The sequence below is a fragment of the Chlorocebus sabaeus genome, chromosome 18 (assembly GCF_047675955.1).
Source record: "Chlorocebus sabaeus isolate Y175 chromosome 18, mChlSab1.0.hap1, whole genome shotgun sequence".
NCBI lineage: Eukaryota > Metazoa > Chordata > Mammalia > Primates > Cercopithecidae > Chlorocebus > Chlorocebus sabaeus.
Window position 1 is genome coordinate 49305395 of NC_132921.1, and position 17837 is coordinate 49323231.

Below are 17837 nucleotides of genomic sequence, written 5' to 3' on the forward strand. Positions count from 1 at the left end.
AGAGCATTTGTGGTAAATAATAATTAAAGCAACGAAAATTTTGACCTCAATTTCTAGAGCTGAGAGGACTCTGCTATAGAAAAATTAGTAATCAGAAGAAAGCCATAATAAAAATAATGTAAGAATAAAAACCCGTAGCAATTTTTAATTTTAAAAAGACAAGGCAAGGATAAAGGAAGGTGACCAACACTGAGTCTGTTTGTATGATGTTTTTTGAATTTATGTTTCCTGATCAGACCACCTGACTGTTTCTCAGTACAATATTTTTTAAAAGCCCTGACACACACTATGTGTCTGTAGGCAAACAAAACTAAATGCCTGCTGTATAAAAAGATTTTCTTTTTCCTTTTGTTTTGTTTTGTTTTGAGATGGAGTCTCGCTCTGATGCCCAGGCTGGAGTGCAATGGTGCAATCTCAGTTCACTGCAACCTCCGCCTCCTGGGTTCAAGCAATCCTCCCACCTCATCCTCCCAAGTAGCAAGGATAACAGGTTTGCACCACCACCCCTGGCTAGTTTTTTGTTTGTTTGTTTTTGGTAGAGACAGGTTTCACTATGTTGGCCAGGCAAGTCTTGAACTCCTAACCTCAAGCGATCTCCCTGCCTCCCTCCCAAAGTACTGGGATTACAGAAGAATTTTACAGAATTTCAGAATTTTCTGAAAAACTGGCAGTGTGATGCAGTGGTTAAGGAGTTGTAGAGTCAGAGAAAGATTTAACCAACTAGCTGCTGGGTAAATGACTTGGGTCAATGTCCCTACAAAACAGAGGCAGCAGCGCAGGCAAGATGCTTTAAACAGAAAATCTGCACAACAGTGGTTATCAGAGTTTACCTCACATAGTAAATACTCAACAAATGTCATTTTTTGTTATTTATATAACTTATCCTTTCTGCAACCAATGCATTTTTGAGACCCTATTCAGCTGTACGATAGCATAAGTGCTGCTGATCCATAGTGGTGAACATGAGAGTAGTTTTAATTATTCCACATTTTAGTGACGGATTGACAAGGAAATACATGAAATAATATAAGTGTTTCATTCACATACAAGTGCTAGGAAAATTATGCCAGAAAGAGGAAGTAGAGTAACTTGGGTGGGGAGAACCAGTCTAGAGTGGGATGTCAGAAATGGCCTCTCTGGAGGCAACAAAGGAGGTGAGACATAAATGACAAGAAGAAACTAGTTGTGTGAAAATTGTGGGGTCTCCAATAAGTAAAAAAATAGTATCATATCCACTAGCAGGGATAACTTTTGATTACTGCAGAAACTAAAAAAAAAAAAAAAAAAAAAAAAAAAAAAACCCAGAGTAGATGGAAAAAAAGGAGTAGGGGGTTTACAGAGAAAGCAAAGAACTGCAAAATGGTTGCCAAGGCTTTATAAAGATCGGAGGACTTATATTCAGGATGAAAAACTGAAAAACATGAGGTCAAATACAAAGCTTCCCTTCTACCCTCCCCAGACCATGCCTGTGTCTCAAATCAGGAATTTCACTGGGGAAGGGTTTCCTGGTTTTGTTATTCCTTTGTTTCCTCTTTCTTTTTCTCCTCAGTTCCCCAGGATTAGGATTGAGAATAGGAATGAAAGACTAGAGCAAAGTTGTCTTAACCAGTGTTATCATAGCCATGACATCATATAACCTTTTGGGAGGTAGAGGGCCAACTGCTAGATTTGTATGGCCTGCATTAGTGGATACATAAGAGGCTTTTGCTGGGAGGCCTTTGAAACTACGTTCAACACTGACATAAACCACGCTCTCTCCAGCTGACCTCCGCACTTCCCCTCAGTGCAGGCTCTACGTACCTGGTTCCTCTCATCTAAGTAGGCAGCTTTCCTAGGCAAGGTCTTTACAAATTCCCCATGCTTGACTAGCTGTTCAGCACCTGCTCAGGATACAAGCAGAGTCAGCATCCTTGTCCCACTGTACAATGTGTAGCCGAGCCATTATGGTCAGCCCTCTGATTTAACAAATCTCATAATCCTTGAAAATACAAGGTTTGGAACACACACCCCCAAATCTTGAGTTATTTTTTATACATCTGTTGGGGGTTGTTCAATCGACCATCTGGTCTCCTCTTAGTCCTTTGCGGCTATGTCTAACACCTCTCTTCCAAACAGGGTTACTGGTATCATACTGTCTGCAGCTTTGAGCTTTTGCTGAAATTCTAGGAAAACAAGAAAATTCCTATTATACATTATGCTACATATATAATAGAAATCATCTGCAAATTAACTTGTAATTATCTGTATTTGGGTATCCCACAGCCTGGATATTATAAATTCATGGAATAGATTAAGAAAATAGGATTAAGAGGATCACTTTAGATTGTTATGGATGCTGTGTCCTATACAGGGGTACCCTAAAAGAGGGGATGTTATTTTTTGTTGTGACAACTTAGAAGGGGCAGCTTTTTCTATTACACATTAGAGTCTTAATTAGCTAGTGGTGGCCCTGTTGATTTGTCTATAATGTGATTTATTTTGACAGATATTACATAATCAGTCTATTTGAGTCTAGATTCATTTTAGGGGAGGATATAAATGAGACACCTCCAACTGTCTCAAGCCTTAGCTGTACTGAGGAATGCTAACGGACTATCTTGTAGAACAACTTTAAATCCTGTCCTTTCAAATCCAGAAAGAAACAATATCAAAATCAAAATAAACAAGCAGATGGTGAGTGTAAATGCAGTCTACTATGAAGAAATGTACCTTCAAGCCAGTCACATGTATAATGTTCCACTGTCCAAACCACACAGAGTACAATTTCAATATTGATGGTGTTTTGAGAAGGAGTATAATTGGATTTACCAAGTTTAATGCTTTCAGGTATTATTTAATATGAAAGAAATTTACAAGCTTAACCCTGGAAATGAATGCACTTTTCAAAGGAAACACATACAACATAGCTAACCCAGTCTAGGAAAAGTAAAGATCATATCACACTCACATAATTCAATTCTGGCTCTAAGTGCAAGGAAAGAAATCAAAAGATGCTGACTGTGCATGCTTTTCTCCAGTGACATATTGCAATACTTTCTTGCAAAAAGAGAGAGAGAGAAAAAAACCCTTTAAATAAACATTTGATTTTTCAGACAGAAAGCCTGTTAGATAGTTCTAAAAATATGGATTCGTTTTCATTCCTATCCTAATGGAAAAATAAAATAAAACTTCAAATCAGAGGCTTTTGTGTTAACTTGGAATTTTAAGCAAGTAATGCCTGCTTTATTTTAACAACGCAAAAACACAAGCAATGTAGCTTAAGAATGCACTGAATGCAGTAACTCTTCCACTGAAAATCTGAAAACATCACATGCTGTGAATGCTAAAAGTTAAATGATTAGAAATACATATAGAAAACAGTGGGCTGTTTCAGGCACCAACAACTTGCATTGCCGCTAGTGTGATAAATGTCAATGCCCGTGTTCAGAAACTATTATCATGTAATATAACCTTTGGAATTTCACAGTATTGGTCAAACATATAAAGCTACAGCAAAATGCCAAGAATAGATCTGCTTTGCAATATCAAAAAGAAAATGCATCTGCAACTTTATGAATAAACTCTACCACCCTAAATAAATAATGAAGGAAGTCAAATAAACCAACACAAACAACATAGAAAGGTTATGTTCACTACCATGTCACTTGCTGTAGAGAACTCATCCTTCTTTAACCTTTCATTATCTTGTGGCTGTTTAAAATTTCTAAAATTTAATCTTCCTGAATTATATTTTAAAATGCAGAATCTAATCTTTTCACACTTTTTAGGATCATAACTAAAATACCCAGGCAGAAAGAAGACAGGGAACAAGGTAATAATCAGCAATCTGCTGCTCTCCAGAGGCTTCTGAATATGCTTATGCAGAAAAAAAAAAAGACAACTACTGAAATAACACTATATTATTCATGCAATTATACCCCACATATGATGTTAACTAACATTTTGAGGATTAGAAAGTAAAAGGGACTCAAATATTTGGGAGCAATAAAAGTATTCTATGTCAACAGTCAAGGGACATTATAGCTTCCAGATTGTCCAGCTTACAGTTACACTGCAATCAACAGTGCTATGACATCAAAGAGCCCACTTTCTGTAGCAACGTGCTTCAGGCAGGGGTAGAAAGTGGGGGCCTTCAGACTTAAGAAATTATGCCTGGCATATTTTGTAAGACAGTTTGTTTTAAATCATTTTTTTAACTCCACTTATGATTATAAAGCTATTGGGTTTTAGGAATTTGTTTAAATCTACTTCTTTCTAAGAGTCTACACTGGTTAGTGTATAGACTAAAGTCCTACTGAATCACGACATATTTCTAATAAAATAATAATGACGTATATTTGAGTGTGTGTTATCAATATGGGCTGGCACTGAAGATAAGCAGCCTCTATTCAGAAATGCTATTTTTAATAAGCATGCTGTATTGCTTTCCATATGCTATATAACAACTCAAGTATGTAGATTTTCTTGGATAGTATCAAAAATTCATCTATACTATTACATAGCATATGCTGAAAGGCAGCATTTGTGAAGAGGGCAGAATCTAAACTACGGTTCTGGATTCAAACGTCATCTCTAAGATTTACTTGCTTGCGGGGTGATCTTGGGCAAGTTACCTAACTTGGGTCTTAGTTTCTTCCTTTGAAAAATGGAGATATAAGTACATACTTCCAAGCATTTGCATGAGAATAATATATCCCATGTAAAATGGAGAGTACAGGGTCTAGAAACCATAACAGTTAATTATCAGCTAATGTAATTATTTTTAAGATCATTCTCCTGGCCCTAGGTTCATATGATTATGATTTATGCATATATACATACACATGAAACATATATTCACAAACACAGATCACATGTATATGGAAATATATACATATATATGTATATAACACACTTACAAAGAATTCCGCATGGTCATAGCCATTCAGCTATCCAAAAGAAAAGAAAGCTGTAGATTTGCTGAGGTTGCTACAGTTTAAAATGCTGCATGTTCAGTCAATTTTTGCAATGCTGTCTTAAGAAATTCAGCAATTACATGGAATCTGGGCAAAATTCTGCAAGAACAGCTTTTCTTCTAAATATGTTTCCAATATAAGTTTGATTATTAATCAAATATTAGCATATTTGCTCTATATTGAGCCATATTCTCCTGGTTACTAATTTGCTATAGGTTATAAAATAGAAGTTTTAAGAAATGAATTAATAACTCTTTCAGGACATTAAGAAGCTTTCAAGACAGGATTCTTAAAACAAAGCTTAAGACTCTAAGCAAGCAGTGGCAGTTCCCATGAAAATATGCTCTACAAAAAACACAAAACAAAAAAAATCACTTAAAATTGTGTAATGTTTTAGTAATTGCAAAAAATGTTCCAATAACACAAAACCAAAATGATGAAAGTACAAATTAATGATATAGAACAATACAGAAAGTTGTACCTTTATATTTCTATTCATATACAGGAAGATTTCACGGTGTGCACATTTTTCAATTCACTGAACCTCACAAGTATGTTTCATTTATGATCCCATTTATGTTTCTTAAATGCCACAGCCACAAGTGTCCATTTTTGTATCTTTTCTTCTATTCTGGTTAGTATTTTATTACCTGCATCTTATTTGCTGTCTGAATGAGTCACCCAGGCTTTGCTACCTACATCCATTTTTTATTTCATCAATTAAAAAGGGATCTCAACACCGATTTCAGTTTTGTTCTCTGGCATCTAAAACATTTGAAATGCAGTAAGTAGCAAGCTCTCCAAAGGGTACTTGACCTATGCAGGGTGAAATATACTGTTACTACCTTCAATATAATAACCAATGAATGGCAATGCTGCAGTGTCAATAATATGAAATAGGAAGGTAACAATTCAGCATAAACATGCTAAGTTTCTTTCCTGTGTTTTCTTGTCTGAGGCACAGGAGAAGATAGGTAGAAACGTTCTAAGTTTTTGGATGTGCACATTAAGAAGCTTTAGTGGTTGGTGGAACTTAAAAAACTCTATTTTAGAAAACATAATTTTTCTTTTCCTTGTGATAAATATATCACTAGACTGATACCTCTAATCCTGGATCTGGTAAAGGTCATCAATGGGTGGCTGAAGGGGGAGTTGTTATAGAAGGATCAAAATAGAATGTACAAGAGGAAAGCACTTAAGGGGAAACTATGAATTCAGGGCTAAATACGTGAACCTTCCATTTACTGACACTCTTTGTTTTATCATCATACGATGGCTCCATCTAACCATAACATCTCCTCCTTTTCTTCTCTGCTCAATTTAGCATTTGCCAGTATAACAGAAGTCACTATTATTTCTATGAGCCACACACTCTACCACGTGCTTTCATCCTATTACCTCAGTTAATTCTCAGATCAATCCCAGGAGCAAGATACTATTATTTTCCACATGTTCTATATAAGGAATTTAAGATTCAGAGAGGAGAAGTAGCTTGCCTAGAGACAGCAAGTGAATAGCAAGAATTTAAACCAGGGTATGTCAGCGCCCAGAGCCCAACCTTGTAAATATCCCCTCCTTGCACCATCTCAGTGCAAGGCCACAAAGGCCCGTATTGCCTCAGTGACAGCAGAATAATATGGCAACTTTAACTGCCATTCAGCACCAAACAACACTCATTAATGAATACTCCAGATGTAAGTAAGCAACACTCACTATTTTTCTTATTTGTAACTTAATGTATCTCAGTAACAACAAATAAATTATCATTTATTTTTATACTATCAGATAAGCACAAAAAACATAGAGATGTTATTTTTTAAATATGCAATGCATTTATGAACCCAACAGATTTACTACTATAAATCACACATAGACACACAAAATCTTAATACAAATTTTTATATATTTTCAGTGGATGCATATTCCTTCTTCTATTTTACATTAAAATTTTCAGTCAAGTCTCTCCTAGTTTTTTCTTTTATCAAAGATTAAAATTATTGAACTGAATATCATGGATGGGGTTGAATTCAGGAAAATTCTGCTTTCTGATTCCTAGGTTCCTACCTACTTGATCAGCAAAACGAACAATACCTTAAGTACACAGAACTGAAGGACAAAGAACAAATGGCAGCTATCTTACCTGTTTAAGAGCCTTTTTGGTGTGCTGCTGGAAGGAAGACACTAACTTGCTTTGCACTGCTGTGTTAGTAAGGCTTGAATCTCTAGTGGAAGATGCTTCATCAGTTACCTGCTTCGAACAAACTAGAAACAGAAAGAGATAATGATATTACTAATTTGAATTCCTTTTTTTATATCCACTGTAATTACACACTTGGAGCTTTTCTCCAATTGAAAATGGATACCTAAAATAAAGCAAAATAGCACAGCAAAAAGAAGAGTATCTAGATAGGAAGAAACGGAATCATTTAATAACTGTGTGGCCACAGTTCCATTTAACCTTTTTAAGCCTTCCTGTCCTTACCCGCAAATTGATGATAATTTCTATGTCACTGAACTACTGTATGGACATAAAAAATAGACAATATCTGCCTCAGGAGTTGGGAGTCAGTAGGTACTATCTGAATTTGAATATGAAGATTGGGTAATGCACAGTATTCTGAAAAAAAAAAAATCTAAATTAATGCAATTATTTTAAATCTACCCAGCCTCACAGGTATTATGATTCTTCTACTTAACAGCCTTACTACTATAGAATCTGTGACCTATGGGACATGTTTATTTTCTCCTATGGGCTGAGTCATAAAGCATGGATAAGGAAAAAAGAAATCTGAGATGCTTGTTACCAACTCAAGATAATTATTTTGAGGAAAATGGTGCTCTCACAGACTACAATACAACTGCCCATTTTTATCAGAGTCAGGCTTGCACGTTGTCTATTCTATAGGAGACTTTTTCTTCCAAAAGACTGCTTTTGGAAGAAATCAACGTCTCACTGACTTGGGTGACCAAGCAGAGCCCACAGGCAGTGTCTGCTCTCTGAAACCCATGTTCGAGCCAGAACTCTACCTTTAGTTCTCCTCAAACTGAGAGACTTCTGAGTCCTCATTTGACTCCTCCTCAAACTGAGAGACTTTAACACTGAAATGGTTTGAGTAGGAGCACAGATGCAGGCCCTTTTCTGTATACACTGGGGGAGAAGGAGTTTGGAAAATCAAAATGAGGAAGTACTATGATTAGCGACAGAATGGAGGCATATGTCAAAGGCAGGAGGCAAGAGGAAGTCAGAAGAAAATAACTTGAGAACATATTGTAAAAAAGCTCAAAACATGACTTTTTAAGGGCACCAGGGTTAATGATAATTCAAGAAAACTTTTCAAGTGATGGCAACTTGAGAGGTTTCTGACCTGAGTTTTAAAAGGTGAAGAAGTAAAAATTATTGTAGCAAAAAGTGGGAAGCACAGGCATATGCACCTTGAGAACACTCAAGTGGCTTTTGATAGACTCAAACACACCTTGCCTAGAAATAATCATGCGGCCCATGAGAGACAATTTTGGGGAAAAAAATCATATTTTTTGTTAATACAGAAAGTAATCAGACAAATGAACAAATTTAGGAAACTAAAATAACTATTAGTTATTAATGCCAGACACTTCCGGCACGTGATCTGATTTAATCCTCGTAGCTTTCTTGCAACACAATAAGGTACATATTTCTATATTCGAGAAAGAAAACTAGAGCTCAGAAAGGTGAAATAACTTGCCCATGGTCATAGGGCCAATGAAACTGCAGAGATGGGATTCAAGGCCAACTTAGTCTGGCTTCAGAACCTATGATTTTTCCACTTACAATATTTGGTTTCAAAAGTCAAGATCTGATACAGAAAATATCATATGGAAAGAAGCATAATTTAGTTGCGTGATACTGAAACTAGAAGTTAACAAAGGCAGGGGGAAACAAGTCACTCAGCCCCCGACAAGGAAAAATTGAGAATTGTGAGTAAGTGACGGGTCTAGGAAATACTATGGTTGAAGTAGCAAAAAGATTTGCAGATGAATATAGAGAGAAAAGTCACTGAATTAAAGATCAGATGACTTTTTTTTACTTAATACGATTTTTTTCCTTAAGACGGTCTAAATGTTCTAGTTAAGAAACAGTTTATTACATTGATCACATAAACTACGGTTCCTAGGCTTCTCTCCTTAAAATAATCACCAGAATAATTTGTAACACCTTGCCAAAGCTTATCATTTATCAAGAAATATTATAAATAATCATCAGTTTATAGTCTAAACATAAATTTATAGTATTTACTGATAACACAGGTAGTCTTTTCAATGTTCTGAAGTCTCTATGAAATGTGACCAACTGAGGAGGTGACAGAGAGATGGCAGATAGAATATATGATCCCAAATGAACAGATCCCATGCACGTCCAGCCAAATGTAAAGTGTGCATTAGTGAATATGTTTTATTACTTTCACATTCTTATAATGGCATTTACACCTAGAAAACTGGAAACTTACAGGTTAGTTCGTTTAAAGGAGAACTAAATGCAGTCCAAAGATATTAAGGAACTTAGGGAAAATATGAGAAAGCTTCTGCATACTGGGCATCTAAATATACTTCCAATTTGTTTAGAAAATGCTATTATTCCCATGTCTTTCAAAGGTAAACTTCACTTCAGCAGGATTAAACAATAACAAATTCTGACCCAGTGTACATGTAACTGAGGCCTCGCATCCCTCTTATTTTCTGAATAAGAAAATAAGCAATATGCAATCACCTCTCCTTCCTGAGGGTAACTGTTATATAGCTCACCCAGTTGCTCTATTTCTGACCTAAGAAACCATCAGATAACTGGGATACCTATTTCAGTATCAGCATATACACTGCATAATTTTGGTTAAATTTATTATGGCACTATGTTGATAGTGATTGACATCTATTTATGTATGTTGTATCCAAAAGAAAGATTCTATTCAACTTAAAGCCCAGAACTTCAGACAGAGGGCAGGACAACAGCTGAAACTGCATTAAGGAATACCATGCAGTTTGTTCTAAAAATGATTCATTTTCCTTAACTCACTGCTTTATCTTATACTCCATTCTAGACCCAAGAAAAACATCAAGAATACCTGTCTGAGGTAGTCAATTTTCTCCCTAATCCCTCTTTCTGGAAGTTGTTCCTGACTTTATTTCTCCAGATCAAAGCATATTTCCCTAATTATTTACTTCTCTAATTATTTATTGACACAATAACTATAGAACCTTAAAGAAAAGCAAAATGTAACAGAAAAAAAAATATGCGATTGTTCCTTTGGGTTGAATAATTTATTTTTAAGAAAAAAAAATCAGGAAAGAAAAATGGGTGGGACATATTTGCAATTCACACATAGGCTTCACTCAGTGTGATCATATACATTTTTAAATTACTGACAAATATGGACCTTTTTTCATGGACATTTAAGTTGCTTTATTCATTCGTTTTCCGTGCATATGACGTGAAAATAGCTGAATCTAAAAACACTAATTCACTGAGTGCAGCTGGCCTGTACAGGTTCATGCAGATTCATATTCTGACAAAATGCAAGGTTTTCACTTCTACTTATTCTTGCAGCTTTCTTAATAATAGATGTGATAAATAAATAATGAAGGACTCATTTTAAACAGTTGCCTGAATATTTATCTAACAGACTGACTTTGGCCTCTGAAATACAAGCCAAAGGAAAATTAATGTTAAAGAAAGGATCAGGGAAAATCCCTTGCATGTAAAATTACAACAGGAGCCAGGAAACTGAAGAATTAGGACAGATGTTTTATCCAATAAATATCAAACACTGACATGCAGTTTAGAAAGTGATATCTTCTTGGCATTGAGAACAGAACAGGAGCTATCTTTTCTGTGTACTGGCATGATCACAAAACTAATGCCAGGACCTTATACCTTGAAATCCCACAATACAGCCTGTCCTTCTCAAATTGAAGATGAGGAAACAAAATGACACTAGTTCTCCCTAGAATTTTTATCATTCCACATTTTTTAAAAGGTATAAAAATACTATTTCTGTCTACATTTTGCTTGCCCACCAAAAACAGGCAAGCCAAAAGGATAGTTAAAAGCTAATCTGCTGATTTTAAATTTGCCTCTCAACACCTCCACTCTTACTCCCCAAACCTTCCCTCATAATACTCTATTTAGAAGACCTGGGAGCAAAAGGAGGTGGGAGATTATAGGTAACCATGAGACAGCCTTGAAGGCTAGAGAAGTGGTAACTGCTCCAGCAAACCTGTGGGCTTCAGTGTCTCCAAGTTGTCTCTCTCTCCTTTTAATTTACCATTCAATTTGAAAATACTGTTGAACTAGAAAATGTAGATTAGAGTTCCTATTTTTAAAGCTGCAAGCTAGGGAGGGGATATGGCTGGTATTCCCTCCTAATGTAAGTACTAATCCACTGACAGATGTACAAGAAGACACCCACAATTGTAACTGTGACCTACAACCCAGGATATAAAGGAGCAATCAGAAGGCAAACTTGATATGTCTCTCTTGTCTCACATCCTGCCTACCTCCCGATTCTCACCCTCTATAATCCAGCCAATCTGGAGACTCTTCAGTGTCTTCTGAACACACCTACTTGCCGTGTTTGTTGTACTTGGTCTGACTGTCCCTTCTCCAAATATCCTTTCCCAGCACTCTGCCTGGCAAACTCATCTGGGCAGTCCAAATTCTAAACAGCTTCCCCCAAAGCTTCTCTGACTATCCCAGCTTCTGAGGTAGACTTGCTCCTCCCCTAGCCATGCTGTCTTGGAATTTAGTGTACGAATTTATGACAGTCCCTGCAATGCTGGTGCTGTCATCTGCCTCAGCAGCCACAGGCTCAGAAACTCAGGGACTTATATGCAAAGATGGGCACAGAGCAGTCGATCTATTAGTGTTCACTGAATTTTTAAAAAATCAGATTTTAAAATATCAAATTCAAAAATTTTGTTTAGAGTATTTTGAAGTTAACTTTCAACTATGATTTTTAAAAATAATTCATGAAAGTGGAGGTCAGCAGAGCTCTTTTTTATGAAAAAGTATGTATAAAATGAATTGTTGAAAACTTGAAAATAGAAGCCTTCTTAAATTATTTTCCCAAATTATTCTACAGTCAATTAGGGATAATATGAAAGCCAAATGACAGAATTTCCTATGAAAGACAGTAGGAAGTTGCACGACCTGCCACTAATTATAGATAGATTTCTCTTTGCCATCTTTACTCATTGCCTTATTTAACGAGTAAAGTCACAGTTTTGTGCTTTTGCATGGGGAAATAAAAATAAAATTTAAAGTCAAAATTAGAAATCACAATGCTTACATAAAATGGCAGAAGCTGTGTGGGTGCAGAACCACAACACAGACCAGGATCTGTACATTATATAGTCGCTGCAAAATAGGTATTGTGTACTATTAATTGCTCTCTGTCCCACTGAGCCACCCAATAAGTAACAAGCTATCTGAGGAAACTGGTGCTCAAAGACCTAATGAAGACAAGGAGGGGAGCAGTCTTTTACCAATTTCATTTCTGTAAGTTCTCTTGCCAAACACTCTCTTTCATTCTTGTGAATAATCAGACTAGATGTTCTCAAATCACAACAGTTTTCTGTATGAATGATCTCAACATACACTATAGGCTTAAAAAAAGTTACATGAATAAAAAATTTAACTCAAAGGATACACAGTATATTAGGAATAACACTGTAGTACACGGTTAGAAGTCAATAAAATCTGAACAGAGGGCTGGGTCTTAGAGGAAGTTTATTGGTTTATTGATTAATCATTCATTCAGTTGCACAACTCTTATTGAGTACTTTCCCTCATGCCAATCACTGTATAAGATGCTGGGGGAAAAACAGTGAAAAAGATCCAATACCTGAGTTGGAGGCCATAAGAATTTTTAAAAACTGTTTTCAATGAACAATAGACCATTAATTCTACCTGAGGAAAACTACGGATGAAAACTAAACAATAACAAATTTGTTTTGAAAGATCAACAAGCAGACAATTCAGAAATATCCCCAAATGGCAAATAATCACAAAAGTTTATGCTTGGGTTATGCTTTGTTTTATGTACAATATTTACATTTGAAATTGTGTAAATCATATATTTTGGATATATACAGCCAGAAAATACATGCTACAAATTGTTAAAAAGACTTGAACAGGGAAAACTATCTGACTCCAATTAAATCATTCCTGAACTCCATTTTTAAAATCCTTTTTGCATTCAGCCTACGCAGAATTGCCTTTTCTAAAAATATTTGTTTCGATACAGGTATAGGTATTTGGGTTTAAGCAAATTTCCTTGTTACATTAAAAGAAAATCCAAAGGATATAAGTTGCCAAGAAAAGTCAGTAATTAAATAGATTAATAAATTGCTAGTAATACTAGCAATAAAATAATGGGAACAGCAACTTTTTCCTAAGACCCTTTCAGAGGACAAGGAGTCTAAAAATTATAAGCACTGATGCTCTTGATAATATTTAGAACAATATCTTCTACAATGAAATATACCTAATATAACTGGAATGATTACTATATTTTATAACCTACTTCATTAGCCCAATGAAGCCTCTTCTTCTTCAGAAGAGATTTTCAGGAAAAAAGAGCAAAATAAACCAAGAGGAATGTTGAATCAGATAATAATTATACCAACTATGTATCAGTGAGAACATGCTGCTGCAAAATGTCATCATGCCAGAGACCTTAGTGATTTGGGTGGCTGATATCATATGGTGCAAATGCCATTCACTTGCCACAGAAATGGATATGCCACCATCTCATTACAATGGCTACAAATGGTTCACAAAAAGTTTGATTAGAACACTGAAGCTCCAAAGGTAACTAGGAAGACCACTGTATACACTAAAGATGTAGCTATAAGAATCTCTTCTACAAGCACTCAATTTACCAGCCAGGCCAATTTAGTTATACTGTTATCTCTGGATATTCATAAAAATATCTCCTTAAACACAGAAGAGAGAAAACTCAAACCAAAAAATAAATACATTTAGTAGGAAAAGCATATATTGTAGTTATCAGTCTTTAGCCACCTAACCTCCTCCTACCATAGAACCAACAAGGATTTCGCTCACAGGGTAATGGAGATTAATAATACTATACGCTGTTTGTGTGGGAAAAATAACATCAGAGGCTACTTATTTTACACTGGTATAACCCCTGTGATCTTCCACACTGCATCAGGTTTCTGAAACATCTGCAGAGAAATAAAGCAATCAGCCTAGAAAATGAGAAACAGAAAAAAGTGGACAGGAAGGAGATCAGCAAAAGGTTGGTACAGGTCAAGGTTAAGTATTTCATTCATGGGCATCACTACTAATTACTTCATACTTTACCATATAAACTATGAACTCCAATGTACGATAAAGGGGAATCAGGTTAGCTATCCAGAAGGCAGTTTGAGAAATGTTTATACAATACAACTGTAAAGAAAAGTGAGAGTGAATTATCTGGCATCAATGAAAAAGTACTTTTTTTAAAGAACATGAGTGTTTTGTTCATATGTACAGTGACAGATTATATAAATCAAACAGAGTATTGGCTAGTTAAGATGGATAATTGAGGGAATACCTTCAATTCTGTTTTTATTTGAGGAGTTTGTTGTTTTATTACGAGATCATATTCTGTTCTCAATCTGTATATTATGAAATATTTCTCTCACAATTCAAGAAGAGAGGTGAAAGTATGCTTAAATGGGTCACTTTGTCGCACTTAAAAAGAAAACTTTTTCCTACATGACTCTGGACTGTCAAAACTGACCAAAATCCATTTAGACAAGAATGAAGTTCACAGTTCAAGAGGAAATACGTAAGAAAAGAGGTCTCTAAAAGATAAAAGAAATGAAAAGTATCTGTAAATAATGTTTGAAAGAGTTGGGATAAGTCGTTTAGAGAAGTTAAGATGAAGGGGTGACCATCTGTTGTTTATCATCAGAGCACAGAAAAACTAAAAAAGAAGGAAATTAGTTTAATTAAAAGCATAAAAGATTTCAACATAAAGAAAAAATTCTTCTCTATAAAAGTTATCAAGAACACAGGGAGAAGTATAAAGGGGACTGTGTGATTTCTATCTTCCTGATCATATACTAGCAGAACATTGTCTACTTCAATTGACTGGTTTAAGAAAAACACTGGTAGGAGAGAGGAACCAGGGCTCCAGGATCTTTTGAAGTTCCTCATGCTTCTTGTGAACTGTATAATCTGGGGGCTGGGATAAAAGAAAGGAGAAGGAAAAAGAGTAGGCAGTGGAAGTTCTATATCCTGCCAGTGGTCATTTCTGACTCTGAAGATTATTTGCTTTCCTCTGTGTTTTCTTCAATGTGTAACTAAAACAACATAATTTTCACATACTTAAGTTTCTCTAGACCACCAATGTAGAGCAGGTGTCTCCATGAGCTAACAAAGCTGTTGCCTAAAATGCAGAGCTGCTGAATGAAAGACAAATTAGCTTAACCCCCCAAAATTAGGGGAACTGGTTCAGGCATAGAAGGAATATCCTTCCTGTCACCTGCAAGATTCTTAGGAATGGCTGCCGGGTAGCTGGTTATGCTGTGTTACCTTTCTCCACGATCATGTAGAAGCCTGTTGACACTCTCCTACCCCCAACCTCCTGAACACAAAGATGCAGACACACACCATCCAATGTAAAACTACACTGGAGCATTCACAGGCAAGTTACTGTAAAACCTCCAGCAAAGCGAGACCAGGAATACCAACCGACACTGGGTAGCTGAGCAACATCTTCCAAAGTTACTCAAAACACTCCCTGCACAGCTCCATGGTCACCCTCATTTTCCTTTTTTGTAGCCTTGTATAAAACCGCTTCATGAGCTGTCAGTGTGACTACTCCCCAGGGTGTCTGGACCTTTTTAATGTATGCCCCAATTTCTCCATGAAGCTTCTCATCTGCATGTAACTGATGTCTCAATTGAGATTATATTCACACTTCAGGCCTCCTTAACACACTTTTCACTTTTGATAAAAGACCCCTCAAACTGTAGCCTCTGAGCCAATGAAAACAAAGAGTAAGCTGAGTAACGTTTCATTAAGTTAACACAACTCTGCCAAGAATCACACAATCAAAAACCCACTTATAAAACTGGCCATAAAGAATAATGAAAAAGGACTCCATAAAATTCTTCAAATGTTGGAATCATTATTTGCCCTGGGATTTAAAGTCTAAAACATAAGATTCTTTTTTTTCTTCTTTTTCCCCCCAACAGAGACTTTTAAAATACTAATTCTCTTGCTAGAGTGCTGCTTCCTCCCTGAAAGTCATTAGGGTTAAGAGCAAGCAGAAACTTTTTTGATCTCTGTGAATGAAATGTGTACAATCTCTAGTTTCCTCATTTAAAAAGAAATATATAGGATGGTTGCTGTTGATTTTAAGCGTGAACTATGTTAGGGCCACAAAAAGAGAAACTTAATAAATTGTTAGTAACAATTTATAGAGGATGAAGTGGGTGAAGACTGCCTATTGATGGTATCATTTCACATAAAATATGTATGAATTCTGCAGACCAGCAACACATTGTGGGTCAACTTAATATGTGTTAGGAAACTCATGATATATCAATGTATTATGCTCAGAAAACAACTCAGACACAAACATACCCATAAATCTCTGACTAAAATAGACCATAAAATTTATAATATTTTATTTGGGTGACACAGATTTATACCTATACAGGCACAAATGGTCATGGGTTGTCAACACAGATATATCAAGCAATTCGCCTAAATCACTCTCTGATCTCTAAAGCTTAGCTTTTAAAATGTCAACAGTTTACATTCTCAAGTCTAATTCTTATTAACTTGAGAAACTATTCAGAAGTCAAAGAAAACACATAAACATAGTTCTCTGTCTTGTAAACTCCACAATTAATAATATACCACTTTTCCTACATTGTAAAATTTTGCAACAAAACCTTGTAACAAAGTACCTTGGCAACACATCTCCCATTTTAAAAGAATATTTCCCTGCCCAGTTGATTCCAAGAAGAGGACTAAAGTATTATAATCATTATCTTAATTCTGCCTAAGGACGCAAGTGTTAATGACTGGAATCGAACTGCTAAAATTTCTTATCAGTTTTTACAAAATACTTTCTTCTCAAATACTTCTATGCTTATCCCCTAAATGGTACAGCAAGTGCCAATAAATAGTTGTCAATCTGATATAACACTATGGTAGCAGAGGCTTATTCTTTCAACGCATCAAGGGTATGTTACAAATTGATGGTTAATATTCTTCTCAATACTCCCCAGTCTTTCATCCCAAAGGATGAATATCAGAAGGAAAGATGAACAAAATAGCAAAACAGATGATGTAGTCATCCCCCACTCCCTTTCTCCCTCCTTCCCTACTTTTCCCTCCCACACCCCTCTCTCTTGCTCCCTCACACACACATCCACTCATATACCCGACCTCCTCTCTCTGATCACACTTTCAAAGTTTATTTGTACAGCTGTAGGGAAGTGTGGAAAGTATATTCATTCTAACTTTTGGTTCAAATATATATTAGAAACAGAGTAAGCAAGGAAATCACCTAAAGCAGAGTTTCCTGACATTTATCACTGAATTGCAAGAAATCAAGAAATCATGTGGTATGCCACTACTTTATTGGGATAGGCCAGGGGTTCCTCTTTGTCAATGTCTTAATTTTAGGATCATAATAGATGTGTACTAACGTTGGAAAGGCAAACTGTACCAGTGATGACTGGCTAGTAAGTGTTCCCTGTGGTTCCAGGCAAGGTATCAGAGTAAGGAGAGCCTGGCCTTTGGTGTCCCACCTGGGCTTGCAATTTGGATGGCACATTTAATCTAAGTTTGTTCCCTCACACGTAAAAATAAAAGTACTC

General features: G+C 35.9%; 1 protein-coding gene across 2 annotated transcripts in view; it reads right to left on the reverse strand.

Annotated features, from left to right (window-relative positions):
* Positions 1-17837, reverse strand: part of ASXL3 (ASXL transcriptional regulator 3) — a 172856-nt gene that overhangs the window by 83488 nt on the left and 71531 nt on the right. For both annotated transcript variants that reach the window (XM_073006406.1, XM_007974328.3), the window contains one exon: positions 7096-7217. In XM_073006406.1, coding sequence (XP_072862507.1) covers positions 7096-7217 — 122 coding nt within the window. The remainder of the gene's footprint in view (positions 1-7095; positions 7218-17837) is intronic.